We start from the raw sequence: 27794 nt of genomic DNA on the forward strand, positions 1-27794 counted from the left end.
GGTTAGAGGGTGCTGGGGTGTGGGGGGGTCACTTATGGGTGCTGAGGGGTCCGAATGGGTGCGGGGGGGGGACACGGGGGGGGGCACAGTTGAGGGGGGCACAGTGGGGGGGGCACAGGGTGGTCTGATCTAATCGGGGGAGGGAGGTCATTTATGGGTGCTGAGGGGTCCGAATGGGTGCGGGGGGGGGGACAACAAGGTGCAGGGGGTCCCACAGCCGTTACCTGCCCCCCCCCCGCCCCCCCCAAAAAAAAATAAAATTGGGGGGGCGCTAGTCGCGGAGGATGGGGTGCAGGATGTCCCCGGGGTGGCTCAACCAGATGTCGAAGATGGTTTTGTTGGGGGGCACGGCCTGTGCCCCCCCCTCGGGGGTGATGGGGGGGCCGGGGGGGGCCGGCGGTGGCGGGGGGGGGGGCAGCACCCCCCAGCGCAGGGTGAGGAAGGGGGGGCCGCTGGGGGGGGCCACGGCGTTGGGGCCACGGCGGTGCTGTAGGAAGTGGGGAGCTGCCCCCAAGGGGGGGGGAGTCAGGAGAACCCCCCAATTGCCCACTCGGGGGGGGGGGAGCAGCGGGGGGGGGCAACCAGGTGGGAGGGGGGAGGCGGAGGATGAGAGTGGAACCCCACAAAGAGGATGGGGGGGGGTCCTCAGGTGGCGGGGGGGGGGGTTTGTCCCCCCCCTCCGGGAATTCCTTGAGGAGGGAAGCGATGGAAAAAGGGGAACGGCGCGGGGGGGGGGGGGCGGGGGGGGGCGGGGACGGGGGGGTAATGGGGGGGTCGGGGGGGGCAGCGGGGGCCCCACAGCTATAGGGGTGCCCCCGGAGGACGAAGGGGGCCAGGTCTCGAGCGAAGGCGGTGGCCCCCCCCCGCGTCACCGCCGTGTTCTGCAGCCGGAGCGCGGCGGGGGGGATGAGGCTCACGTCCACCGTCCAGTAGTTGCCCTTGGCCTTGGGCTTGGCCGGGTCCTTCAGCACCTGGGGGGGGGCGGGGGGGGGAATTGGGGGGGGGGGCACAAAGCTCTGACCCCCCCACACTCCCCATCCATGGCTGCACCCCTGGCTGGGAGGGCACTAAACAGCCCCCCCCCCCCCCCCGCCCCGGAGTGAGACTGACCCCACAGTGGGACTCCCCCTCCCCCCTCCCCCCCCCCGCCCAGGTCCTGTGTCCCCCCCCCCCCCCACTCCGCCCCCCCCCCATGGCTGAACCCCCCCAAGGCACCCCCAGCCCTCCTGTACCCCCCCAAACTCAAAGGGGTCCCCCCCAGCCCTGCCACCCCCCCCCCATGCCACTGACCCTCAACCCCCCACCCAGGGGACCCCCCCCCATCCCTCCCACCCCCCCCAAACCAAAAGGGCCCCCCCCACACTCCGAGGACCCCCCCAAGACACCCCCATCCCTTCCGCACCCCCCCAAACCAAAAGGGCCCCCCCTCAGCCCCCCATTCCACTGCCCCACCCCCCCACACACCCTCAGGGCCCCCCCCACTCCGGGGACCCCCCCCCCAAGGCTGTACCCCCCCCCCAGGCACCCCAAGCCCTTCTGCGGACCCCCCCAAAATCAATGGGGTCCCCCCCCCCAGCCCTGCCACCCCCCCTCCCCGGGGACCCCCCCTTCAAGACACCCCCAGCCCTCCCACAACTCCCCCAAACCCAAAGGGCCCCCCCCAGCCCCCCCACCCCCTCATGGCCCCCCCCCCACTCCGGGGACCCCCCCCATGGCTCCCCCCCTCCCCCAACACCCCCCCCCGTGCCCCCCCGAACCCCAAAATCCCCCCAAGCCCTACCACCCCCCACAACCCCATCCCGCTGCCCTCCAGCGCCCCCCCCCCACCAAACTCAAGACCTCCCCCCACAAAGTGGGGACCTTGGGGACCCCCCAACCCTGGGGGCCCCCCCCCACCCCAATTCCCCCCCCCGGGCCCCCCCACCTTGGCGAAACAGGGGTTGGAGGAGAGGTTGTGGCGCACCGAGTCCCGCCAGCCCTGGTAGCCCCCCCCGAAAGAGGGGAAGAGGCTGCGGAGCTGCTGCAAAATCTGGGGGGGGGGGGGGGCCCCTCAGATTGAGGGGGGGGGGCTGCACCCCCAAATCCCCCCCACTTTGAAAACACCCCCCCCTTTTCACGCCCCCCCCCCCCCCCATTCCTCCTCGTTTCCAGGGCCAAGGCTGGGGTGCTGCGACCCGAGGGGGGGGGGGAGGGGGATGTTTTGGGGGGCGACGACACCCCCACCTCCACCCCGATCACCTGAGGCCCCCCGGGGGGGTGGGGGAGGGGCGCCATCCCGACAGAGGCGACAGAGGCGACAGACCCCCCGGCGCCGCGGAGCCGCCCCCCCGCCGGGCACCGGCGATGGATCCGGCCCGACCCCCCCCAACCCCCCCCCCGCCAGCCCCGAGGGCACAATCAGGCCCCGACCCCCCCTCAGCCCCCCCCAGGGCCCCCCCAAACCCAACCAACCGCCCCCCCCCGGCGGTGGACACCCCCCCCCCCCCCAACCCCCCCCCACAGCATGAGGGACGCGGCGCAGCCCCGACGGGGCGGGCGGAGGAAAACGGGGGGCGCGGGGGGGGTCCGGGGGGGGTTTAGGGGTTCGGGAGGTCCCGGGGGGGTTCAGGGGGTCCTGCGGGGAGGGGTGGGGGTTCGGGGGGTCCCGGGGGGTGGCGGGGGGGGCTCGGAGGTGATGGTACGTCCAGGGGGTCCCGGTTGACCCGGGCGGGCTTGGGGGGGGGTCAGGAAATTCAGGGGGTCCCGGGGGGGTTCGGGGGGCTCAGGGGGGTCCCGGGGGGGTCTCGGGGGGTTCGGGAGTTCCGGTATGTCCCGGTGGTCCCAGGGGTCCCGGTTGTACCGGGCGGGATTGGGGGGGGGGGGTGTCGGGAAATTCAGGGGGTCCCGGGGGAGTTCGGGGGGTTGAGGGGGGGTTCAGAAGGTTCGGGGGGTCCCGGGGGGGTTCGAGGGTCCCGGAGGGGGTCCCGGGGGGGTCCCGGGAGAGTTAGGGGGATCCCGGGGGAGTTGAGGGGTCCCGAGGGGGTCCGGCGGTCCCGGGAGTGTTCGGGGGTCCCGGGCTCCGGGGTTCCCGGGGGTCCCGGGGGGGTTCGGGGGCCCCGGGGGTCCCGGGGGGGTCCCGGAGAGGTCTCGGGGGAGTTCAGGGGTCCCGGGGGGTCCCGGGGGGGATCCCGGGGGGGTTCAGGGGTCTCGGGGGGTTCGGGGGTCCCGGAGGGGTCCCGGGGCGGTTCGGGGGTCCCGGGGGTCGCGGGGGTCGGTACCTGCGAGAGCTTGAGGCGGCGGGCGGGGGCCGCGCGGATGACGAGCGCGATGAGCGCCAGGTACGAGTAGGGGGGTTTGGGGTGTCGGCGGTACCGGGGGAGCGGCCCCGGGGGGGGGCGGCGGGAACCCGGCCCCGGGAGAGAGAGGGCGGCATGGGAGAGACGGGACGGACTGGGAGGGACTGGGAGGGACTGGGAGAGACTGGGAATGGGGCGGGGGAACGGGGAGGGAGGGGCGGGGTGAGAGGGAAGGTGGGGGTGGGATGGAGTATTATGGGATGGGGGTGGGATGGATGAAGATGAGGATGAGGATGAGAATGAGGATGAGGATGAAGATGGGATGAGGATGAGGATGAGGATGGGGATGAGGATGAGGATGGGGATGAGGATGAGGATGAGGATGAGGATGGGATGGGATGGGATTGGATGGGATGAGGATGAGGATGAAGGTGGGATGAGGATGAGGATGAGGATGAGGATGAGGATGAGGATGGGATGAGGATGAAGGTGGGATGAGGATGAGGATGAGGATGAGGATGAGGATGAGGATGGGATGAGGATGAAGATGGGATGAGGATGAGGATGAGGATGAAGATGGGATGAGGATGAGGATGAGGATGGGGATGAGGATGAGGATGAGGATGGGATGAGGATGAGGATGGGGATGAGGATGAGGATGAAGATGGGATGAGGATGAGGATGAGGATGGGGATGGGATGAGGATGAGGATGAGGATGAGGATGGGGATGAGGATGAGGATGAAGATGGGATGAGGATGAGGATGAGGATGAGGATGAGGATGGGATGAGGATGAGGATGAGGATGAGGATGGGGATGAGGATGAGGATGAAGATGGGATGAGGATGAGGATGAGGATGAGGATGAGGATGGGATGAGGATGAGGATGAGGATGGGGATGAGGATGAGGATGGGGATGAGGATGAGGATGAGGATGAGGATGGGATGGGATGGGATTGGATGGGATGAGGATGAGGATGAAGGTGGGATGAGGATGAGGATGAGGATGAGGATGAGGATGGGATGAGGATGAAGATGGGATGAGGATGAGGATGAGGATGAAGATGGGATGAGGATGAGGATGAGGATGGGGATGAGGATGAGGATGAGGATGAGGATGGGATGAGGATGAGGATGAAGATGGGATGAGGATGAGGATGAGGATGAGGATGGGATGAGGATGAGGATGAGGATGGGATGAGGATGAAGATGGGATGAGGATGAGGATGAGGATGAGGATGAGGATGGGGATGAGGATGGGGATGAGGATGAAGGATGAGGACGAGGATGAAGATGAGGATGAGGATGAGGACGAGGATGAGGATGAGGATGGGATGGGATTGGATGGGATGAGGATGAAGGTGGGATGAGGATGAAGATGAGGATGAGGATGAGGATGAGGATGAGGATGAAGATGAGGATGAGGATGAGGACGAGGATGAGGATGGGGATGAGGATGAGGATGAAGATTAGGATGAGGATGAGGATGAGGATGAGGATAAGGATGGGGATGAGGATGGGGATGAGGATGAGGATGGGATGAGGATGACAATGAGGATGGGATGAGGATGAGGATGAGGATGGGGATGAGGATGAGGATGGGATGAGGATGAGGATGAGGATGAGGATGGGGATGAGGATGGGGATGAGGATGGAATGGGGATGAGGATGGGATGAGGATGAAGATGAGGATGAGGATGAAGATGGGATGAGGATGAGGATGAGGATGAGGATGAGGATGAGGATGGGATGAGGATGAGGATGAGGATAAGGATGGGGATGAGGATGAAGATGAGGATGGGATGGGATTGGATGGGATGAGGATGAGGATGAAGGTGGGATGAGGATGAAGATGAGGATGAGGATGAAGATGGGATGAGGATGAGGATGAGGATGAGGATGAGGATGAGGATAAGGATGGGGATGAGGATGAGGATGGGATGGGATGAGGATGATGAGGATGAGGATGAGGATGAGGATGAAGTTGGATGAGGATGAGGATGGGATGAGGATGAGGATGAGGATGGGGATGAGATGAGGATGAAGATGGGATAGGATGAGGATGGGGATGAGGATGGGATGGATGGGGATGAAGATGAGGATGAGGATGAAGATGATCGGATGAGATTCAGATCATGCATTTGCATGGATTGAGGATGAGGCATGGATGAGGATGAGGATGGGATGAGGTTGAGGATTAAGGTATGGTGGATGAGGATTTCATCTCATCTTCATCTTCACTTCCATTTCAGCTGCATCGAGGATGAGATGGGATGAGGATGATGAGGATGAGGATGATGAGCTGGATGAGGCATGAGGATGGAGGATGAGGATGGGATGAGGATGAGGATGAGGATGAGGATGAGGATGAGGATGGAATGGGATGAGGGTGAGGATGAGGATGAGGATGGGGATTGGGATGAGGATGAGGATGAGGATGAGGATGAGGACGAGGATGAAGATGAAGATGAGGATGAGGATGGGATGAGGATGGGGATTGGGATGAGGATGAGGATGAGGACGAGGATGAAGATGAAGATGACGATGAGGATGGGATGAGGATGGGATGAGGATGAGGATGAGGATGAGGATGGGGATGAGGATGGGGATGAGGATGAGGATGAAGATTAGGATGAGGATGAGGATGAGGATGAGGATGAGGATAAGGATGGGGATGAGGATGGGGATGAGGATGAGGATGGGATGAGGATGAGGATGAGGATGAGGATGGGGATGAGGATGAGGATGGGATGAGGATGAGGATGAGGATGAGGATGGGGATGAGGATGGGGATGAGGATGGAATGGGGATGAGGATGGGATGAGGATGAAGATGAGGATGAGGATGAAGATGGGATGAGGATGAGGATGAGGATGAGGATGAGGATGAGGATAAGGATGGGATGAGGATGAGGATGGGATGGGGATGAGGATGAGGATGAGGATGAAGTTGGATGAGGATGAGGATGGGGATGAGGATGAGGATGAGGATGGGATGAGGATGAGGATGAAGATGGATGAGGATGAGGATGGGGATGAGGATGGGGATGAGGATGGAATGGGGATGAAGATGAGGATGAGGATGAAGATGGGATGAGGATGAGGATGAGGATAAGGATGTGGATGAGGATGAGGATGGGATGAGGATGAGGATGAGGATGAGGATAAGGATGGGGATGAGGATGAGGATGAGGATGAGGATGAAGATGGGATGAGGATGAGGATGAGGATAAGGATGTGGATGAGGATGAGGATGGGATGAGGATGAGGATGAGGATGAGGATGAGGATGAGGATGGAATGGGGATGAGGGTGAGGATGAGGATGAGGATGGGGATTGGGATGAGGATGAGGATGAGGATGAGGATGGAATGGGGATGAGGGTGAGGATGAGGATGAGGATGAGGACGAGGATGAAGATGAAGATGAGGATGAGGATGGGGATGAGGATGGGGATGAGGATGAGGATGAGGATGAGGATGAGGACGAGGATGAAGATGAGGATGAGGATGAGGATGGGGATGAGGATGGGGATTGGGATGAGGATGAGGATGAGGACGAGGATGAAGATGAAGATGACGATGAGGATGGGGATGAGGATGGGGATGAGGATGAGGATGAGGATGGGGATGAGGATGAAGATGAGGATGAGGATGGGATGAGGACGGATGGGGTGGGATGGGATGACACGACACATTCCCTGTGTCCACCCGTTGCCCCCCCAGCCCCCCCCCAGCCTCTCTCTGGTTCCCAGGACCCCGATGCTGGGAGGAGCCTTGTGGGCCCCGTCACACACGTGTGTGCAAGCGGGTGTGCAACCCCCAGAGCCACCCTCACACTTGGGGCCCCACCCTGCTCCCCGGGACACCCTGCGCCCAGCCCACGCCCTCACACCCCCCCCCCCCCGGGCGCTGTCACACCTGCAGGTGACACACTCATGTGCACACTCAGCTGGTGCTCACACGCCTTTGCACGCCCCCTGTGCACCTCTGCACGTCCACACTCCCCATGCACACACCCTGGCACCCCCACGCGCATCTTTGTACACCCTCGCACACCCCACGTGCACTCACCCCACACACACTGCTGTACACCCCACGTGCACCTTTGCACACCCTTGCACACCCTCGCACGCCCCACACGTGGTTTACACACCCCATACAGACCCCACATACCCCACGGCCACTTTTGCACACCCTTGTACACCCAGCTCACACTCTTGCACACCCCATGCACCCTCTTGCACACCCTTGCACACTTGTGCACACCCCACACACCCCCCTGCACACCCCACCTGCACTTACACACCCCACGCACACCCTTGCACACCCCACATGTGCCCTTGCACACCCCACACAAACCCCACACACACCCCCACACCTTTGCACACCCTTGCACACCCCACACCCACCCTTGCACACCCCCACACCCCCTTGCACACCCCACCTGCACTCACACACCCCACACACCCCCTCGCACGCCCCACATGTGCCTTTGCACACTCCACAGAAACCCCTCACCCACTCTCTCACACCCCAGGCACCCTCTTACACTCCACAGAAACCCCTCACCCACTCTCTCACACCCCAGGCACCCTCTTACAACACCCCACGCGCACCCTTGCGCGTGCCCTTGCACACCCCACACACCCCACGGACACCTTTGCACACCCGACGTGCACTTACACATCCCACACACCCCCTTGCACACCCCACACGCACCTTTGCACACCCCACGTGCACTTACACACCCCACGCACACCCCACACATGCCTTTCCACACCCCACACAAACCCCTCACCCACCCTTGCACGCCCCACACGCACCTTTGCATGTGCCCTTGCACACCCAGCTCACGCTCTTGCGCACCCCATACACCCTCTTGCACACCCCCACATGCCTTTGCACACCCCACCTGCACTTACACACCCCACGCACACCTTCGCACGCCCCACACGCGCCTTTGCACACCCTCGCATGCCCCACCTGCACTTACACACCCCTCACCCACCCTTGCACACCCCACACACCCCCTCGCACACCCCACGTGCACTTACACCCCCCACACACCCTCGCACGCCCCACATGCACCTTTGCACGTGCCCTTGCACACCCAGCTCACGCTCTTGCACACCCCCACATGCCTTTGCACACCCCACCTGCACTTACACACCCCACGCACACCCTTGCACACCCTTGCACACCCCACGTGCACTTACACACCCCTCACCCACCCTTACACACTCGTTCCCCCCCCCTCCCCCGCCCATCCCCTTCCCCGCGCCGGGATCCGCCCGCAGCCCCTCGCCACGCCCACGGCCACCGCGTGACCCCGCCCATACCCGCCCGTAGCCACGCCCACTGCCTGGTCACGCCCACATCCCCGCCCATGGCTACGCCCACCGCCTCCCCTTAAGCCCCGCCCCCGCGCCGCTCCAGCCCGCGACTCTGTGGCCGCTCCCGGAGGCCGGAAGTGCCGGGGACGCCGGGGGGGGGCACCCTCAGGGCCCCCCCCACCCATGGGTGCCGCCGGTGGGTGCAGCTGGGTGCTGTCCCACGCGCTGCTCTGCGCCGTCTGCCTGTTCTGCGCCCGCCGGGCCCGCCAGGTCAGTGGGGGGGGGGACACCCCGACACCCTCACCCCGTCCCCTGTCACCCCGAGGGTCCCCCTGTCACCCAGGCGGTCACTTGTCACCCCCGTGGGGCCCTGTCACCCAGCTGGTCCCACGGCTGTCAGCCGGACGGTCCCGTCACCCCACGGGGTCCCTTGTCACCCAGCCGGTGTCACCCAGACAGACCCCTGTCACCCTGCTGGTCCCTTGTCACCCAGCCAGTCCCATGTCTGTCACCCAGATGTTCCCCTGTCACCCCAATGGTCACTTGTCACCTGGATGGGGCCCTGTCACATGGATAGTCCCCCTATCACCCCGCTGGCCTCATGTCTGTCACCCAGCCAGTCCCTTGTCACCCATCCGCTCCCGTGTCACCCAGCCATTCCCCTGTTACCAGGCTGGTCCTGTGTCACCCAGCTCATCCCCTGTCACCCATCCCACCCCGTGTCACCCAGCCAGTCCCTTGTCACCCATCTGCTCCCCTGTCACCCATCCCCACCTCATGTCACCCAGCCAGTCCCTTGTCACCCATCCACTCCCGTGTCACCCAGCCAGTCCCCTGTCACCAGGCTGGTCCTGTGTCACCCATCTGCTCCCCTGTCCCCCATCCCCACCCCGTGTCACCCAATCGCTCACCCCCTGTCCCCTCTCTCTCCCGGCAGGTGACCGGCGGGCCAGTAGCCGGGTTCCTCCTCCAGGCCCTGGCAGCAGCGAGCGACGCCCTGGACCCCCTCTGGCCCGGAGGGGACCCCGAGGGGACCCCCCACCCCGACCCCCTGCCCGGCGCTTGGGTCTCGGCCATGTTGGGTCAACCCTTGGTGGCCTTCGGCTTCCACCGGCTCAGCGGTGACCGGGCCACCGCCAACCTGCTGCTGGGGGGGGCCGTGGCGTTGGCCCCCGCGGCCGCGCGGCTCCCCGAGGAGGGACGGCTGCTGGCCGCCGGCGCCGTCACCTTCCTCACCGCCAGCAGCATCCTCATCCTCGCCGTGCTCACCGCCAACGGGCCCGGCGCGGTGGGCGGCCTCCTCCTGGGCGCCGCTTATTTAGTACCGGCACCGGGAACCGGCAACCGGTACGACGGGCACCCATGGGTGCTGGCGGCCGGGAATCTGGCACTGGAGCGAGCCCTCAGGGTGCAGCAGCTCGGCGGCGGTTGAGTCTTGCCCGCGTGCCGGGACCAGTAAAGCTGGGACTAGTAAAGCCGGGACCCGTAAAGCCGGGACCAGTAAAGCCAGGACTAGTAAAGCCAGGCCTGGTGATGGTTCTGCCCCAAAACGGGCCCCTGGAGGGGTCGGTTTGTGGGGTCCCCCCCCCACCCCGCAGCGCCACACCATCTCGTTAAGGGCCCTTGTTAGCGCGGGGATACTGGGGGGGCACCCTGGGGGGGGGGGCGGCACCCTGGGGTGGAGGGTAGCACTATGGTGGCACCCTGAGGTTCCCAGCACTGCACCCTGGGATGGGGAGGGGGGGCACTAGGGTAGCACTCTGGGGTCCCCGGCGCTGCACCCTGGGGTGGGGGTCCTTGGGGTGGCACCCTGGGATGGGGAGGGGGGGCATTAGGGTGGCACCGTGGGGTCCCCAGCACTGCACCCTGGGGTGGGGGTCCTTGGGGTGGCACCCTGGGGTCCCTGATGTGGCACCCTGGGGTGGGGGACACTGGCACAGCACCCTGGGGGGGGTGGGGGTCCCTGGGGGCCATGGCACAGCACACTGGGACTGGGGAAACTGGTCACACTGGGGGTGGGGACACTGGGGACACTGGTCACACTGGGGCTGGGGGCACTGGGGGAACTGGTCACACTGGGGCTGGGGGCAGTGGCGACACTGGTCACACTGGGGCTGGGAGCACTGGGGGAACTGGTCACACTGGGGGAGGGGGCACTGGGGCCACAGGGGGCGCTGGGCCGTGCTGGGCCGTACTGGGGAGCGCCCCCCGCCCCCTTCCCGGGAGCTCCCCGCCACGCGCCCCGCCCCCGCGCCCAGGCCCCGCCCCCTGGGGCGTCCCCTCACCCATTGGCCCGCTCCCGTCGTGACGTCACGCCGGGCCCCGCCCCCACCTCCCCCGCAGGGAGGGGGCGGGGCTGGCTCCGGCCCTTCAAGTTTGCGACTCCAGGCCCGGCAGGGGGCGGTGGGGGAGGGGGTGTGGCCATGGCGCCGGCGTGACCTCTCATTGGACGCTTCGGCTGAGGTACCGCCTCCGGAGGGCGGTGATTGGCTGGAGCCCTGACGGCCCGGGAGGGCGGAGCTAGTGAGGAAGCGCGGGGGGGGGGGGGGTGGCCAAGATGGCGGCGGCGGTGGCGGCGGGGTGAGGCGGCGGCGGCGATGATGTCCGGGGCGGAGGATCGTGAGGCCGGCGGGGGCCCGGCCGCCCCCTCCGCCCCCTCCGCGGCCCTCCCCGGTCCCGCAGCGGTGGCGGGCGGCCCGGGCGAGGCGGGCGGCGCCGAGGAGGCGGGTTCGCTGCTCAGTGGGGCCCGGCCTCACGGCGAGGCGGGTACCGACCCCGACGCGCCGCCCAAGAAACGGTTGAGGGCGGCGGGGACGGGGACGGCTGGGCCCGAGGGGGCGGCGGGCAGCGTGAAGCTGGAGGAGCGGCTCTACTCCGTGTTGTGCTGCACCGTCTGCCTCGACCTGCCCAAGGCCTCGGTCTACCAGGTACGGCCGGGCCCCGCGGGCCCCCCCCGGGGCCTCCCCGGCGGCCACCGACCCCCCCCGGGGCCACCTTGTCCCCTCACCGGCCACCGACCCCCCTCAGGGCCATCTTGTCCCCTCACCGACCCCCCCTGGGGCTGCCTTGTCCCTTCATTGGCCACCGACCCCCCCCCCGCCGGGGCCACCTTGTCCCCTCGCCGACCCTCCTCAGGGCCGCTTTGTCCCCTCACCGGCCACCGACACCCCCCCACACCCCAGGGCCTCCCCGGTGGTCACTGACCGCCCCCCCCCCCCGCCCCCAGCTGCTCACCGACACCTCCAGCACCCTCTTGTGTCCCCCCCAGTCAGTCACAGCCCCCCCAGGCCTTTGTGGCCCCTACACTGGTCACTGATATTTGTGTCGTCCCCCCCATCACTGTCCCCTGTCATGGCCCCCCCTTTTCCCTTCTCACTGCCCCCCCACTTCCCTCCTGGACCCCCCTAGGCCCCTCCAACCCCAGTTGCCCTCAGCCCCGGTGGGGGCTTCCAGCCAGGCCCAATCCCCCCCAATCAGGGGGACCCCCCCCTAAGCTGGGCTGTGGGACTCCTCTGCCCCCCCCCAAGCCAAGGGGACCCCCAAGCCACGTCACTGGACCCCCCCTGTCCCTCCATACCAGGGGACCCCCCTAATGTAGACCACTGGACCAGGGGGCCCCCCCCAAGCCCGGCCACTGGACCACCCCCATCCCCCCCCCAAGCCCGGCCACTCGACCCCCCCATCCGCCCCCCAAACCAGGGGGACCCCCAAGCCAGGCCACTGGACCCCCCCCATCCCCCCCCCAAGCCAAGGGGACCCCCAAGCCATGTCACTGGATGCCCCTTGTCCCTTCATACCAGGGGACCCCCTAATCTAGACCACTGGACCAGGGCGCTCCCCCCAAGCCCAGCCACTGGACCCCCCATCCCCCCCCAAGCCCGGCCACTCGACCCCCCCATCCCCCCCAAACCAGGGGGACCCCCAAGCCGGGCTGGACCCCCCCATCCCACCCCAAACCAGGGGGACCCCCAAGCTGGGGCACTGGACCCCCCTGTCCCCCCATTGCAGGGGACCCTCCCCTACTCTGGACCACTGGACTGGGGGGCCCCCCCAAGCCAGGCCACTGGACCCCCCCATTCCCCCCGCCCCAAACAAGGAGGACCCACAAGCCAGGCCAGTGGACACCCCCGTCCCCCCCAAACCAGGGGACCCCCCCCCTAATCTGGACCCGGTGGGCCCCCCAAGCTGAGCCACTGGACCCCTCTGCCCCACCCCCCCTGTCCCCAAACCAAGGGGACCCCCCCACCATTCCCTGTCACCCCATGGCCTCGGGGACACCCCCCCCCCAACTCCAGCTGCTTTTCCCTGGGGGCTACTGAGCCCCCCCCAACCTTTCCCCCCCCCCCCCATCCTCTTGGGCACCCCCCCTGCTGGGGGCTCTCCCCTGTCCCCCCCCCTCCAAACTTGGGGGGTGCTTTAGGATCCCCTCCCCCTTTAGGGCCACCCCTGAGAGCTCCAGTGTCCCCCCCCAGCTCCCAGTTTATCCCAGTTTGTGCCACCCCAGGGAGATTCCCCTACCCAGAGCCGGTGCGGGATGGTGGGGGGGGGGGGGGGGGCAGCACCGGGGCCACCGGTTACAAAAACCCTCCGGCCATTTCGCTGCCCGCGGCGTTACCGGCGACGTCAACCCTACGGTACCGGCAAAAAAAAAAAAACCCAACCCACCCCCCCACCCCCCCGCCCCACCCCGGTGCGGCCACTCGGCGCTTTCCCGGTAGAGCCCGAAGCGGCGGCACCGCGAAGGTCAACCCCGCGGTGACCTCCCGCCACGCTGGTCACCTGCCGAGAATATCCGGTGACGGCGTTGGGGAGAGGGGGGGGGACACCCCTTTGCTGCGTTTATTTTGGGGGGGGGGGGGGGGGGGGGGATGATGTGGTGTAAGATGGCCGCCAACTCGGGGCGCCGGGGATCCCCTCGGCGGCGTTTGGGGGTGAAATCCCCACCGGGACGCTCGCCAAACCGGTGAGCGCGGTGGGGGGGGGCGTCCTTCATCGCAGCCTCCTCTTCCTCCTCCTGCGCTCACTCACCCCCCCCACGCGCACACACCCCCCCCCCCCCCGTTTAATTATCGATGACGAGCGATGTAATTAAAACCGGGAGCGACCGCGCTGCGCCGTCGAGGCCGAAGCGTTAACGAGCGGCTGTAATTACCCCCTTCGCCTCGCCGCATTTTTATTTATTTTTTTTTTTTTTTTTAAACCGGCGTCGTCCGGAGCAGTTTGAAAACCGTGCGGGATTTCTCCCCGCCCGCCTGCGGGTGCTCAAACCCCTCAAATATTTCGAGGGGGAGTTTCGTGCCGAGTCGCCGCGTTCCGGACCCGGCAGGAGGGAAACGCCGAAATTTAATTTTTTTTTTTTTTTTGGAGCAGGAACAATGGATGTCCTGGGTAAGCAGATCGGGGCTAATCCCCGGCGCGGGGTCAGGCCTTTCCCATCCCGCCTGAGGATTAAAGTTTTGTTTTTTTTTTTTTCCCCCGGTGAAAACCAGCTCCCGGTTATCCCGCCGGCAGGAATTCCGCTGGAATTTTGAGGAGGTAGAAGGGGGGATCCCCCGTGCCGCCGCCGCCTCCCTTCTCCGGGAAGCGGTTGTGGAGGTGACGGTGTTCCAGGCCGGAGCGCTCCGGCTTCCTGTCAGATTCATGAGGATTTTCACCCAAAATCATCATCGGGAGCTTTCCCACCCCCCCCCTCCCCCAGCCCTTCCCGGCATCTCCCGATGGATTTGGCAGTACCATCACCCCCTCCGCCGGCGACAAGACGGATTCTCCCAGGACGTCACCTCGCGGCAAACTCCAGAATTCCATTTTTTTTACACTCACGGGGTTGCTCTTTCCCCTCAATTTTTGGGACGGAAGGAGCACAGATTGGGATCGCTCCGGTGCCGCTGGCAGCATCCCGGCGCCGCGTCCTCCTCTTCCTCACCTCGAGGGTTTCCCCCGACTGTTGTCAACGCGCCTTAAACTGTTTTTTGCCCTAAAAAATTTCAGTTTTGGATGCGCGGAGGGGAAAACTGCGCCCGCGTGCCGGAAGGAGACGGCGATTCCGGCGCTCCGGGGTGACGCCGATAACGCTCCTCTCTTGTCACCCCGCCCCAAAACGTGAAGGAATTGGCCTAAAACAGATTTATTGTATTATTTTTACCACGCCGTGGCACCCGCTGGGGCATCCCCGAGTTCCATCCTGGCGTTCCGAGCCCTCGCAGCCGCTTCCCGGCGGATTTGGCAGCGCCGATGGCTCTTCCCCACCTTCCCTCGGTCGGCGCCGGGATTTTTGTGCCGATCCCACCGAATCTTGACTCCGGCAAACGTGTCAGCCGGGAGCGTTTGGGACCCCGCGGAGCTGGGGGATACGGGGAGCAGGTTTTGGTGTGTTGTTTTTTTTTTCTTTTTTTTCCCTGTCCCTGTTTTGGTGTAATTCCCCTCATTCCTGGTTTCCAGGGGACTCCGTTCCCCTCTCACCGGCTGGTTTTGCTTATCCCAAATCCCGCGGGGTTTGGCGTGGGGGGCGCAGCCTCACCCCACCCCCCCCCCCCATTCTGGAAACGAGGAAGAGGAGGAGGGAAGCTGGGAGGAAGCTTTTCCCAGCCCCTCCCGCGCGAGGCAAACGAGCTCAGGCCTAATTACAGAAGCAACGCCTCGGGTGGGACGTGTCTGGGCCGGCAACAACCGGCCGCAAGGAGCCGTGTGCCAGGGTGGGTTTTTTTAGCCAAAACATCTTTTTTTTTTTTTTTTTTTCCAGCGCCGACTGGTCTGAATTGGCTTTAATTTGTCTCGGCGGGGCGGCGATTTTTCTCTGACCCGTCTTCCTCCTCTTCCTCAGTGCACCAACGGGCACCTGATGTGCGCCGGCTGCTTCATCCACCTCCTGGCAGACGCGCGGCTAAAGGAGGAACAAGCCACTTGCCCGAATTGCCGCTGCGAGATCAGCAAGAGCTTGTGTTGCCGCAACTTGGCCGTGGAAAAAGCCGTCAGCGAGCTGCCCTCCGAGTGCGGCTTCTGCATGCAGCAATTCCCCCGCTCCCTCCTGGAGAGGCACCAGAAAGAGGAATGCCAGGACAGGTAAAAAAAATTACCGGCGCCGCGGCCCTTTTTTCACCCCAAAACTCCCACCGCCCGCGTCCCAGCTCCCCGGGGATTTGGCGCGCGGGAGGGCCCCCTCCTCCTTTCCCTGTGCCACCGGGCCCCGTTGGCCTCATGGGAACCCGGCGCGCTCCGGCGCTGCCCGTAAAACCCATCTCCTGGATTTCCCACCCTCGTTTCTGTCTCTCCCGGCGTTGCCAGATCCAAAAATCACCCGGCATCTCAGCACCAGAATGGCCGCGTCCACCATTTTTTTATTTAATTTTTTTTGGCCATGTTTTGTCCCAATCCGGTGAATATTCACATGAATTTTTCCACCACCCCTCCCCAGAGTGACCCAGTGCAAATACAAGCGGATCGGGTGCCCGTGGCAGGGTCCTTACCACGAGCTGACGGTGCACGAAGCCGAATGCACCCACCCCACCAAAACCGGCAACGAGCTGATGGAGATTTTAGACGAAATGGACCAAACGAGGAAAAAAGAAATGCAGCTTTACAACAGCATCTTCAGCCTGCTCAGCTTCGAGAAGATCGGCTACACAGGTAATGGCTCCCTCGGCACGCCGGCGCCTTCCCCGGCCCTTCTGCCCGCGTCTCTCCCGACGCCGTTTCGGCGCTGCTGGTTTTTTTTTCTCTCCCCGCGCGGCGATCGATTCGGTAACGGCGAAAGGCGCCGAGTACGTGGCGGCGTTTCGGCTCGAGCTTCCGGCCTCGCGACGCGAGTTTAAACACCAAAAACCTCCGTGTGACGTTCCCTGGGATGGTTTTTAACGAGTTCTGGAGCAGCACCGGCGACGCTTCGCTCACCGTCACCTTCCGCCGTTGTTGCTTTGCCGAGGGGTTTTACCGAACCCCTCTCCCAGCCGCCGGAAAGCTGCCGGTGCCACGGCGGTTGCGCTTGGCCGCTAACGGGGGTGAAAAGCCCCGTTTAAGCTGCGAAAGCAGGTAAGCTGGATCTTTTCTTGGTATGTCGGTGTTAAAACCAGGCCTAGAACCGCCGCCTGAGACCGGTTTTGGCTTGAAACGCCGGGACGCAAATTAACCGGCGAGGGAAACGGCAAATTGGGGCTGGAGGGGGGAAGGATTTCCCCCTCGGCCGCGAGCAGGGGCACCGGTGCCGGGCGTACGGCTCGCCCCGGCATCGCGGGTGTGATCGGGGATCTGGTGAGAGCGGCCCAGGCTTTTTGGCAACCGGGCTGTGCCGGGAGCTTTCCGGCACAAGCCACAATCCAGACACTGCGTTCTCCGTGTGCCGCGGCTCAGCCCCGGTAAAGCCGGGCGGCGTGGCGCCGCGGTGAAGCCTGGTGACGGGAATGTGGTGTGGCTGGAATAACGGATCCCCCTCCTCTGTCCAGGTTGTGCCGGCCGGGCTCTCCTCTCCCTCCCTCTCTCTCCTGGAAGCGCCGACGACGGTGTAAGTGCCGGCGAAGGGCGCTGCGCCGCCGTCCCTTGCGCTCGGCCAGCCCGCGGTCCCTACGCCGCGACCGCAAGCTCCCGGCGCCTTCGCCACAGCCCAGCCGGGAGCGTCTCGGTGCCGCGGCCTCGCGCCGGGAGTCTCCGGGCTGCGTCGCCGGCGGTTGCGCCTCGCGGTGAGGTTTGGCCGCGCTGCCGCGCTCGACGGTTTGTACGCCGAATCCCAATAAATTCTGCCTTGCTACCCGAACCGTATCCTGTCTGTCTGTCCTGCCGCGCCGGAGGGTGCTGGTGAAACCTCCAGGCAGCCGGTGGCGGTTGCCGGCACGTTTTTGGATGATGGTAAAACCTTCTGGCAGCCGGAGTCAGTTCCCGGCACGTTTTTGGATGATGGTAAAACCTTTTGGCATCTGGTGGTGGTGGCCAACACGTTGTAGGCCAACGGTAAAACCTTTCCTCAGCCGGCGGTGGTTGCCGGCACGTTGGATGCTGGTAAAGTCTTTTGGCATCTGGTGGTGGTGGCCAACACGTTGTAGGCCAACGGTAAAACCTTTTGGCATCTGGTGGTGGTGGCCAACACGTCGTAGGCCAACGGTAAAACCTTTTGGCATCCGGTGGCGGTTGCTGGCGTGTTGTAGGATGCTGGTAAAACCTTTTGGCATCCAATGGTGGTTGCTGGCACATTGTTGGACACTGGTAAAACTTTTCATCAGGTGGTGGTGGTTGCCAGCATGATCCAGGACACCGGTGAAACCTTTTGGCAGCCGGTGGCGGTTGCCAGCACGTCGTAGGATGCTGGTAAAACCTTCTGGCAGCCGGAGTCAGTTCCCGGCACGTTTTTGGATGATGGTAAAACCTTTTGGCATCTGGTGGTGGTGGCCAACACGTTGTAGGCCAACGGTAAAACCTTTCCTCAGCCGGCGGTGGTTGCCGGCACGTTGGATGCTGGTAAAGTCTTTTGGCATCTGGTGGTGGTGGCCAACACGTTGTAGGCCAACGGTAAAACCTTTTGGCATCTGGTGGTGGTGGCCAACACGTCGTAGGCCAACGGTAAAACCTTTTGGCATCCGGTGGCGGTTGCTGGCGTGTTGTAGGATGCTGGTAAAACCTTTTGGCATCCAATGGTGGTTGCTGGCACATTGTTGGACACTGGTAAAACTTTTCATCAGGTGGTGGTGGTTGCCAGCATGATCCAGGACACCGGTGAAACCTTTTGGCAGCCGGTGGCGGTTGCCAGCACGTTGTAGGCCAATGGTAAAAACTTTTGGCATCTGGTCATGGTTGCTGGCATGTCATTGGATGCTGGTAAAATCTGGCATCAGGTGGCGGTTGCCAGCACCTGTCTGGTGCTGGTAAAACCTTCTGGCAGCCGGAGATGGTTTCCGGCACGTTACCGGATGCTGGTAAAACCTTTTGGCATCTGGTGGCGGTTTCCAAGACATCATAGGCCAACGGTAAAACCTTTGGGCAGCCGCTGGCGGTACCAGCGTGTCGTCAGGTCCTGGTGAAGCCTCTGGGCGTGCAGAGGTGGTTGATGGCACGTTGTAGAGTGTTGGTAGAACCTTTCCTCAGCCGGTGGTGGGTATCGGCACGTATCGGATGCTGGTAAAGTCTTTTGGCAGCCGGTGATGGTTGCCGGTGCGCTGTTGGATGCTGGTAAAACCTTTTGGCATCCGGTGGTGGTTACCGGCCCGTTCTTGGCTGATGGTAAAGTCTTGCTGGCACCTTGTAGAACACGTAAAACCTTCCGTCAGCTGGTGGCAGTTGCCGGCATGTTGTTGGATGATGGTAAAATCTTTTGGCATCCGGTGGTGGTTGCCGGCATGTTGTAGGACACTGGTAAAACATTTGGGCAGCCGGTGGCGTGTACCGGCATCATCGTAGGATGCCGGTAAAACCTTTGGGCAGCTGGTGGCGGTTGCCAGCACGTGGTAGGACACCAGTAAAACCTTCCCTCAGCCGGTGGCGGTTGCCGGTGTGTCGTCGGGCGGTGGTGAAGCCTCTGGGCAGCTGGTGGCCGTTGCCAGCACGTTACCGGATGCTGGTAAAGCCTTTCGGTAGCCGTTGGTGGTTGTCGGCGCATTGCAGGACAACGGTAAAACCTTTTGGCATCCGGTGGTAGCTGCCGGTAGGTTGTAGGACACTGGTGAAACCTTCCATCAGCCGGTGGCGGTTGCCGGCACATTATCGGATGTTGGTAAAACCTTTGGGCATCGGGTGGTGGTTGCTGGCACGTCGTAGGACACTGGTAGAACCTTCCGGCAGCCGGTGGCGGTTGTTGGCGCCTTGTAGGACGTTGGTAAAACCTCCAGGCAGCCGGTGGCGGTTGCCGACACGTTATTGGATGATGGTAAAACCTTTTGGCATCCGGTGGTGGTGGCCAATACGTCGTAGGCCAACGGTAAAACCTTTCCTCAGCCGGCAGCGGTTGCCGGCACGTCGTTGGATGCTGGTAACGTCTTTTGGCATCTGGTGGTGGTGGCCAACACGTCGTAGGCCAACGGTAAAACCTTTGGGCAGCCGGTGGTGGTGGCCAACATGTCGTAGGCCAACGGTAAAACCTTTGGGCAGCCGGTGGTGGTGGCCAACACGTCGTAGGCCAACGGTAAAACCTTTTGGCATCTGGTGGTGGTGGCCAACACGTCGTAGGCCAACGGTAAAACCTTTGGGCAGCTGGTGGTGGTGGCCAACACGTCGTAGGCCAACGGTAAAACCTTTGGGCAGCCGGTGGTGGTGGCCAACACGTCGTAGGCCAACGGTAAAACCTTTGGGCAGCCGGTGGTGGTGGCCAACACGTCGTAGGCCAACGGTAAAACCTTTTGGCATCTGGTGGTGGTGGCCAACACGTCGTAGGCCAACGGTAAAACCTTTGGGCAGCCGGTGGCAGTTGCCGGCACGCGGTAGGACGCCGGTAAAACCTCTCGGCACGTGGTAGGACGCGGGGCAGACCTTGGGGCAGGCGGTGGCTGGTGGAGGCCGGTGAAGCCTCTCGGCGGCCGGGAGCTGCCCCCGGTGGCACCGACTCCTCTCTCCGAGGCGCCTCCGGGGGTGGGAGCGGCTCCTGCCAGCCCCAAATCTCTGTAGTTTGGATTTTTAACATTTTTTTTTCATTTTGGAATTTTTTTTATTTTTTGGTTTTTCATAATTTTTATTCTTTTTGGGGTTTATTTTGGATTTTTGATTTCATACTTTGTATTTTTTTCTTTTCATTTTTTATTTCTTTTTTTGTATTTCTCATTTGGTATTTTGGGGTTTTATTTGATTTTTTTATTTTCTATTTTGTTTTTTATTTTGTATCGCTTTTTATTTCATATTTAATTTTGGGTCTTTTGTATTCTTTTAATTGTCCTTTGTATTTTTTTATTTTGTGTTTTGCATTTTGGTTTTTTATTTCATATTTGATTTTTTTATTTTGTCTTTTGTATTTTGGGGGGTTTTTTTGTATTTTGTATTATTTAATATTTCATAACTTTTGTGTTTTGTATTTTTTACTTTGTATTTTTATTTCGCATTTTTTATTTTGTATTTCTTTTTTTTGGTATTTTTTATTTCCTATTTCATGGGGGGTTTATATTTTTTCCATATTTTTTACTTTGTATTTCGTATTTCCATTTTTTTTTTCTATTTTTTCGTACTTTTTATTTTGTATTTCATATTTTTTGGGTTTTTTTCATATTTTTGTATTTTGTATTTCTTGGGGTTTTTTTGTATTTAATATTTATTTTGTATTTTGTGGGTTTTTTTTCTATTTTTTGGTATTTTTCATTTTGTAGTTCATATTTGTTATTTCATATTTCGTGTTTCATATCCTTTATTTCCTATTTCGTGAGGTTTTTTTGTCTTTTCTCCATATTTTGTATTTGCTATTTCATGGGGTTTTTGTCTCTGTATTTTGCATTTCCTATTTTGTGGGGTTTTTCTCTTTTTTTTTTTTTTGTATTGTGCATTTCCTATTGTGTGGTGTTTTTCATCTTTCTTTCCTATTTTTTATTTCCTATTTCGTGGGGTTTCTTTGGTTTTTTTTCCTTATTTTTATTTCCCACTCCACGGGGGTTTTTTGGTCTTTTTTTCCTATTTTTTATTTCCTATTGCGCGGGGGTTTTGTGGGGTTTTTTTGTTTTATTTCCATTTCCTACTGCGCGGAGTTTTTTGGTCTTTTTTTTCTTATTTTCATTTCCTATTGCGCGGGGTTTTTAATCTCTTTTTCTTATTTTTATTTCCTATTGCACGGGGGGTTTTTTTGGTCTTTTTTTTCCTTCTTTTTATTTCCTATCGTGTGCGGGGGTTTTTTGATCTTTTTTTCTTCTTTTTATTTCCCGTTTCGTGCTTTTTTTTTAATCTTTTTTTCGCATTTTTTATTTCGTATTTCACGTTTAGTTTGTTATTTTTTTTTTCATTTTCCCCCCCGTATTTCCTCCTCGCCCCCCTTTCCTTCCCACCCAACCCTCCCCCGAGCCGACCCCGGGTGCCATTTCACCCCTTTTCCCCCCCGTTTTCTCTCGGCAGAGGTCCAGTTCCGCCCGTACCGCACCGACGACTTCATCACCCGCCTCTACTACGAGACGCCGCGTCTCACCGTCCTCAACCAGACCTGGGTGCTCAAGGCGCGCGTCAACGACTCCGAGCGCAACCCCAACCTCTCCTGCAAGCGCACGCTCTCCTTCCAGCTCATCCTCAAGAGCAAGATCAACTCGCCCATGGAGTGCTCCTTCCTCCTCCTCGAGGGGCCCTACGACGACGTCAAGATCCACCCCGTCATCTACCATTTTGTCTTCAGCAACGAGAACAACGAGACCGACTACATGGCGCTGCCCATCGTCGACTCGGTCGAGTGCAACAAACTGCTGGCGGCTAAAAACATCAACCTGCGGCTTTTTATATTTCAAATCCAAAAATAGAGACTGTGGGCGGCGAGGGGGGGGGAGCTAAAAAAAAAAAAAAAAAAAAAAAAAAAAAAAACCAACAAAAAAACACCCCCAGCCCCTCCCCGCAGCCGTCGCCGTTTGGCCGAAAAAGCGGTTGGATAAACGGCAAAAAAACCAAACCAACGACGAAGCCGACGCGCACGCGCGCGAAGAAAAACAAATATTGAGGTAAAAATGATGAAACGAACACGCACGCGCGGAAAAAAGAGGAAAGTTGAGGTAAAAACGACGAACGAACACACGCGCGCAGGAAAAAAGTTGAGGTAAAAACGATGAAACGAACACACGCGCGCAAAAAAAAAAGAAAAAAGTTGAGGTAAAAGCAATGAGATGACCACGCACGCACCAAAAAAAAAGAAAAATTGAGGTAAAACCAATAAAATGAACACACGCACGCAAAAAAAAGGAAAATTTGAGGTAAAAATGAAATGAACACGCGCAAAAAAAGAAAAGTTGAGGTAAAAACAGTAAAATGAACACATGCACACAAAAAAAGAAAAAAGTTGAGGTAAAAATGACAAAATGAAGGCACGCAAGCAAAAAAAAAGGAAAATTTGAGGTAAAAATGATAAAATGAACACATACGCACGCAAAAAAAAGAAAAATTGAGGTAAAAAGAATGAAAGGAACACACACACGAAAGAAAAAATTTGAGGTAAAAGTGACAAAATGAAGGCACACATGCAAAAAAAAAAGGAAAATTTGAGGTAAAAATGATAAAATGAACGCACACGCACGCAAAAAAAGAAAAATTGAGGTAAAAACAATGAAATGAACACGCGCAAAGAAAAATTGAGGTAAAAACGACAAAACAGACACGTGTGCAAAAAAAGAAAAATTGAGGTAAAAACAACACGTGTGCAAAAAAAATTGAGGTAAAAACGATGAAACGAAGATGCGTGCAAAAAAAGGAAAATTTGAGGTAAAAATGACAAAATGAACACACACGTGTGCAAAAAAAGGAAAATTGAGGTAAAAACAATGAAATGAACACATGCGCAAAAAAAATTGAGGTAGAAATGACGAAACGAACACGCGTGCATAAAAAGGAAATTTTGAGGTAAAAATGACAAAATGAACACACAGACATGCAAAAAAAAGGAAAATTTGAGGTAAAAGCGACAAAATGAACAGACGCATGTGCAAAAAAAAGAAAAATTGAGGTAAAAACAATGAGATGAACACATGCGCAAAAAAAATTGAGGTAAAAACAAAACGGACATGCGTGCAAAAAAAGGAAAAATTTGAGGTAAAAATTACAAAATGAACATACAGATGTGCAAAAAGAGGAAAAATTTGAGGTAAAACCGCCAAAATGAACAGACATGTGCAAAAAAAAGGAAAATTGAGGTAAAAACAATGAAATGAACACACGCGCAAAAAAAATTGAGGTAAAAACGACAAAACGAACAGGCGTGCAAAAAAAGAAAAAATTTGAGGTAAAAATGACAAAATCAACACACAGATGTGCAAAAAAAGGAAAATTTGAGGTAAAAGTGACAAAATGAACACACACGTGTGCAAAAAAAGGAAAAATTTGAGGTAAAACCACCCAAACGAACACGCGCGCAAAACCCGCTAATCCTGAGGTAAAGCTGCGTGTGGCGGCGTCGGCAGCGTCGGGCCCCTCGGCGGCGGTGACGGGGCGCGGGGGGGCTGGGGCGGGGGGGGCGCGGGGAGCGTCTGTACAGCGGGGCCTCCGCCTGTTTTACTAGTAGAATAAAAAAAAATGGGGAATTTTCCAATTATTTTGGGGGGGTTTTTGTGAAGGGTGGGGAATGGTGAGATCCCGGCGCAGGGGCCCTCCCCCGCCCCCCGCAGCTAACAACATGGCGCCGCACTGGGCCCGGGCGGCGGCTGGAGCCTTTTCTGGGGTTTTTTACCAAAATTGGAGGGTTTGGTTGGGGATTTTTTTTACCAAAATTGGAGCGTTAAGTTGCAGGGGTTTTTATCAAAATTGGAGGGTTTGGTTGGGGATTTTGTACCAAAATTGGGGGGGGGTTGGTTGTGAGTTTTTTTACCAAAATTGGAGGGTTGATTGGGGATTTTTTTTTACCAAAATTGGAGCGTTTAGTTGCAGGATTCTTAGCAAAATTGGGGGGGTTTGGTTGGCGATTTTGTACCAAAATTGGAGTGGTTTGGTTTGAGCTTTTTTACCAAAATTGGAGGGTTTGGTTGGGGATTTTTTTTTACCAAAATTGGAGCGTTTAGTTGCAGGGTTTTTTACCAAAATTGGGGGGTTTGGTTGGTGATTTTGTACCAAAATTGGGGAGTTTGGTTGTGAGATTTTTACCAAAATTGGAGGGTTTGGTTGGGGATTTTTTTTTTACCAAAATTGGAGCGTTTAGTTGCAGGGTTTTCTACCAAAATTGGGGGGTTTGGTTGTGAGTTTTTTTACCAAAATTTGAGGGTTTGGTCAGGATTTTTTCACCAAAATTAGAGGGTCTGGTTGGCGATTTTGTACCAATATTGGGGGGGTTTGGTTGAGGATTTTTTACCAAAATTGGAGGGTTTGGTTGGGGATTTTTTTTACCAAAATTGGAGCGTTTAGTTGCAGGGTTTTCTACCAAAATTGGGGGGTTTGGTTGTGAGGTTTTTTATCAAAATTTGAGGGTTTGGTTGGGATTTTTTTACCAAAATTAGAAGGTCTGGTTGGTGATTTTGTACCATTATTGGGGGGATTTGGTCGAGGATTTTTTACCAAAATTGGAGCGTTTAGTTGCAGGGTTTTTTAGCAAAATTGGGGGGGGTTGGTTGTGAGGTTTTTTTACCAAAATTGGAGGGTTTGGTTGGGTTCTTTTTACAAAAATCGGAGGGTTTGGTTGTGGGTTTTTACCAAAATTGGAAGATTTGGTTGGGGATTTTTTATCAAAAATTGGAGGGTGGTTGGAGTTGTTTTATCAAAATTTGAGAGGTTTGGAGTTGTTTTTACCAAAACTGGAGGGGTTTGGGGGTTTGGGGTTTTTAACTAAAATTGTAGGATTTGGTTTTGGGGTTTTTTTAGCAAAACTGGAGGGTTTGGTTGGGTTTTTTTTACCAAAATTGAAAGGTGGCTGGAGTTGTTTTACCAAAACTTGAGAGGTTTGGGGGGTTTTTTGCCAAAATTGGAGGGGTTTGGTTTTTTGTTTTGGTTTGTTTTTACCAAAACTGGAAGAGTTTGGGGTTTGTTTTTTTTACTAAAATCGGAGGGTTATTGGAGTTGTTTTACTAAAATTTGAGGTTTTGGGGTTTTTTTTACCAAAACTGGAGGAGTTTGGGGCGCTTTTTAAAACCAGAATTAGAAGGTTTAATTATGGGTTTTTTTAACCAAAATTGGAGGGTTATTGGAATTGTTTCACCAAAACTGGAGTTTTGTGGTGGGATTTTTTTTTTTTTTTTTACCAAATTGGAGGGTTTTTCTTACCCAAATTGGGGGGGGGGTGCCAAAATTGGAGGATTGTTGGTTTGGGGTTTTTTTACCAAAATTGGAGCATTGTTGGGGTTTTACCAAAATTAGAGGTTTTGGTTTTTTTTTTTTTTACCAAAATTGGAAGGTTGTTGGAGTTCTTTTACCAAAATTGGATGTTTTTGTTGGGTTTTTTTTACCAGAATTGGAGGGTTGGGTTGAGATTTTTTTACCAAAATTTGAAGGGGTTTGGGGGGCGTGTTACTAAAATTGGACGGTTTTGGGGGTGTTTAACCCAAATTGGAGGTTGTTGGGGTTTTCTTTTTAACCAAAATTGGAAGGTTGTGGGGGGGTTTTTTTACCAAATTTGGAGGGGGGTGTTTTGGGGTTTTTTTACCAAAATTGGAGGAGTTGTTGAGTTGGGGTTTTTTACCAAAATTTGAAGGGGTTTGGGGGAGGGGGGGGTATTACCAAAATTGGAGGGTTTGGGGTTTTTTTACCAAAATTGGAGGGGGGGTGTGTGTTTGTGTTTAACCAATATTGGAGGTTGTTGGAGGTTTTTTTTACCAAAATTGGAAGGTTGGGGGGGGTGTTTTTAACCAAAACGGGATTGAGGAGAAACCCCCCAAAAATGGCTCTCGGGGGGGGGGGGGGGGGTGTTAGGTCATGTGGGGCTCTCCCCTCGTTTTTGGGGTGCCCCCCCCCCCTAATTAGCGCTTCCCTGGTCTGTGGTCATTAGTGATGGGCTGGGGTTACTGGGGAGACTGGGGGCACTGGGGTGGGGTTACTGGGGAGACTGGGGGCACTGGGCTGGGGTTACTGGGGAGACTGGGGGATACTGGGCTGGGGTTACTGGGGAAACTGGGGGCACTGGGGTGGGGTTACTGGGGAGACTGGGGGATACTGGGCTGGGGTTACTGGGGAAACTGGGGGCACTGGGGTGGGGTTACTGGGGAGACTGGGGGCACTGGGGTGGGGTTACTGGGGACACTGGGGGATACTGGGCTGGGGTTACTGGGGACACTGGGGGCACTGGGCTGGGGTTACTAGGGAGACTGGGGGATACTGGGCTGGGGTTACTGGGGGCACTGGGCTGGGGTTACTGGGGACACTGGGGGATACTGGGCTGGGGTTACTGGGGAAACTGGGGGCACTGGGCTGGGGTTACTGGGGAGACTGGGGGATACTGGGCTGGGGTTACTGGGGAAACTGGGGGCACTGGGGTGGGGTTACTGGGGAGACTGGGGGCACTGGGGTGGGGTTACTGGGGACACTGGGGGATACTGGGCTGGGGTTACTGGGGACACTGGGGGCACTGGGCTGGGGTTACTAGGGAGACTGGGGGATACTGGGCTGGGGTTACTGGGGGCACTGGGCTGGGGTTACTGGGGACACTGGGGGCACTGGGCTGGGGTTACTAGGGAGACTGGGGGATACTGGGCTGGGGTTACTGGGGAAACTGGGGGATACTGGGCTGGATGTGAAGGTTACTGGGGGCACTGGGCTGGGGCTCTGTAGGGTTAATGGGGAAACTGGGGACACTGGGCTGGGGTTACTGGGGAAACAGGGGGCACTGGGCTAGATGTAGGGAATACTGGGGGCACTAGGCTGGGGGTTACTGGGGACACTGGGCTGGGGTTACTGGGGATACTGGGGGCATTGAGCTGGATGTAGGGAGTACGGGGGGTTACTGGGGATACTGGGGGCACTGGGCTGGATGTAGGGAGTACTGGGGGCACTGGGCTGGGGCAGTGTGGGCTTACTGGGCCCTGTTGGGGGTTACTGGGGAAACTGGGGGCACTGGGCTGGGGCCATGTGGGGATACGGGGGGACGCTGGGAGTTACTGGGAAAACTGGGGGCACTGGGCGTGGATGTAGGGAATACTGGGAGCACTGGGCTGGGGCTGTGTGGGCTTACTGGAAGAACTGGGCTGGGTGTAGGGAATACTGGGGGCACTGGGCTGGCGGTTACTGGGGATACTGGGGGCACTGGGTGGCATGGTGGCAGGGCTGGCATGGGGGGCACTGGGAGTACTGGGAGCTACTAAAGTGCACTGGGGGAACTGGGGAGCACTGGGAGGTACTGGGGGGCACGGGGGTACTGGGGCCAATGGTCTGGGGATACTGGGGAGTACTGGGAGCTACTGGAGTGCACTGGGAGCACTAGAGCCACAGGGCTGGAGGTGCTGGGGAGGTACTGGGAGCCACTGGAGTGCACTGGGGGGTACTGGGAGCACTGGGGCGTCTGGACTGGGGAATATTGTGGAGCACTGGGCGCTACTGGAGTGTGCTGGGGGATACTGGGGAGTACTGGGTGCTACTGGAGTGCACTGAGGGATACTGGGGAGCACTGGGGCCATTGGGCTGGTGATACTGGAGAGCA

At 58.4% G+C, this 27794-nt stretch overlaps 3 protein-coding genes across 13 annotated transcripts; 2 read left to right on the forward strand and 1 right to left on the reverse strand.

Moving 5' to 3' along the window:
• Positions 1–271: 271 nt before the first annotated feature.
• Positions 272–8663, reverse strand: FOXH1 (forkhead box H1). The gene is given in 6 exon segments (XM_074857901.1): positions 272–477; positions 480–524; positions 527–971; positions 1925–2029; positions 3258–3439; positions 8615–8663. Coding segments are annotated over 6 exon segments (1032 nt in total).
• Positions 8664–8671: 8 nt separating this feature from the next.
• On the forward strand, positions 8672–10113 carry TMEM276 (transmembrane protein 276). Its single transcript, XM_074857898.1, has 2 exons — positions 8672–8878; positions 9546–10113. The coding sequence occupies exons 1-2, from the start codon at positions 8792–8794 to the stop codon at positions 10038–10040; spliced, it is 582 nt and encodes a 193-aa protein (XP_074713999.1). The 5' UTR covers positions 8672–8791; the 3' UTR covers positions 10041–10113.
• Positions 10114–11165: 1052 nt separating this feature from the next.
• Positions 11166–23771, forward strand: ZFTRAF1 (zinc finger TRAF-type containing 1). Of its 11 annotated transcripts, none has more exons than XR_012627414.1 (6): positions 11166–11535; positions 15429–15667; positions 16020–16231; positions 21608–22636; positions 22949–22998; positions 23466–23771. XR_012627414.1 is itself a non-coding variant. In XM_074857889.1 (4 exons), exons 1-4 carry the CDS (start codon positions 11206–11208, stop codon positions 21997–21999), a joined length of 1173 nt encoding a protein of 390 aa, XP_074713990.1. In that variant the 5' UTR covers positions 11166–11205; the 3' UTR covers positions 22000–23771. The 11 variants fall into 11 exon arrangements, 1 of the variants encoding a protein (XP_074713990.1); XR_012627415.1 differs by having other exon boundaries at positions 22949–22974; positions 23492–23771; XR_012627407.1 differs by having other exon boundaries at positions 21608–23275.
• Positions 23772–27794: the final 4023 nt, after the last annotated feature.

This window comes from Strix uralensis, unplaced genomic scaffold (genome assembly GCF_047716275.1).
Source record: "Strix uralensis isolate ZFMK-TIS-50842 unplaced genomic scaffold, bStrUra1 scaffold_382, whole genome shotgun sequence".
NCBI lineage: Eukaryota > Metazoa > Chordata > Aves > Strigiformes > Strigidae > Strix > Strix uralensis.

Excerpts from the sequence above, each read along its gene's own strand:
- TMEM276 (XM_074857898.1), top strand. The coding sequence starts at position 8,792 with ATGGGTGCCGCCGGTGGGTGCAGCTGGGTGCTGTCCCACGCGCTGCTC. Across the intron at positions 8,879-9,545 it reads GCGCCCGCCGGGCCCGCCAG|GTGACCGGCGGGCCAGTAGC; the intron begins GTCAGTGGGGGG and ends CTCTCCCGGCAG.
- ZFTRAF1 (XM_074857889.1), top strand. The coding sequence starts at position 11,206 with ATGATGTCCGGGGCGGAGGATCGTGAGGCCGGCGGGGGCCCGGCCGCC. Across the intron at positions 11,536-15,428 it reads CCAAGGCCTCGGTCTACCAG|TGCACCAACGGGCACCTGAT; the intron begins GTACGGCCGGGC and ends CCTCTTCCTCAG. Across the intron at positions 16,232-21,607 it reads CGAGAAGATCGGCTACACAG|AGGTCCAGTTCCGCCCGTAC; the intron begins GTAATGGCTCCC and ends TTCTCTCGGCAG.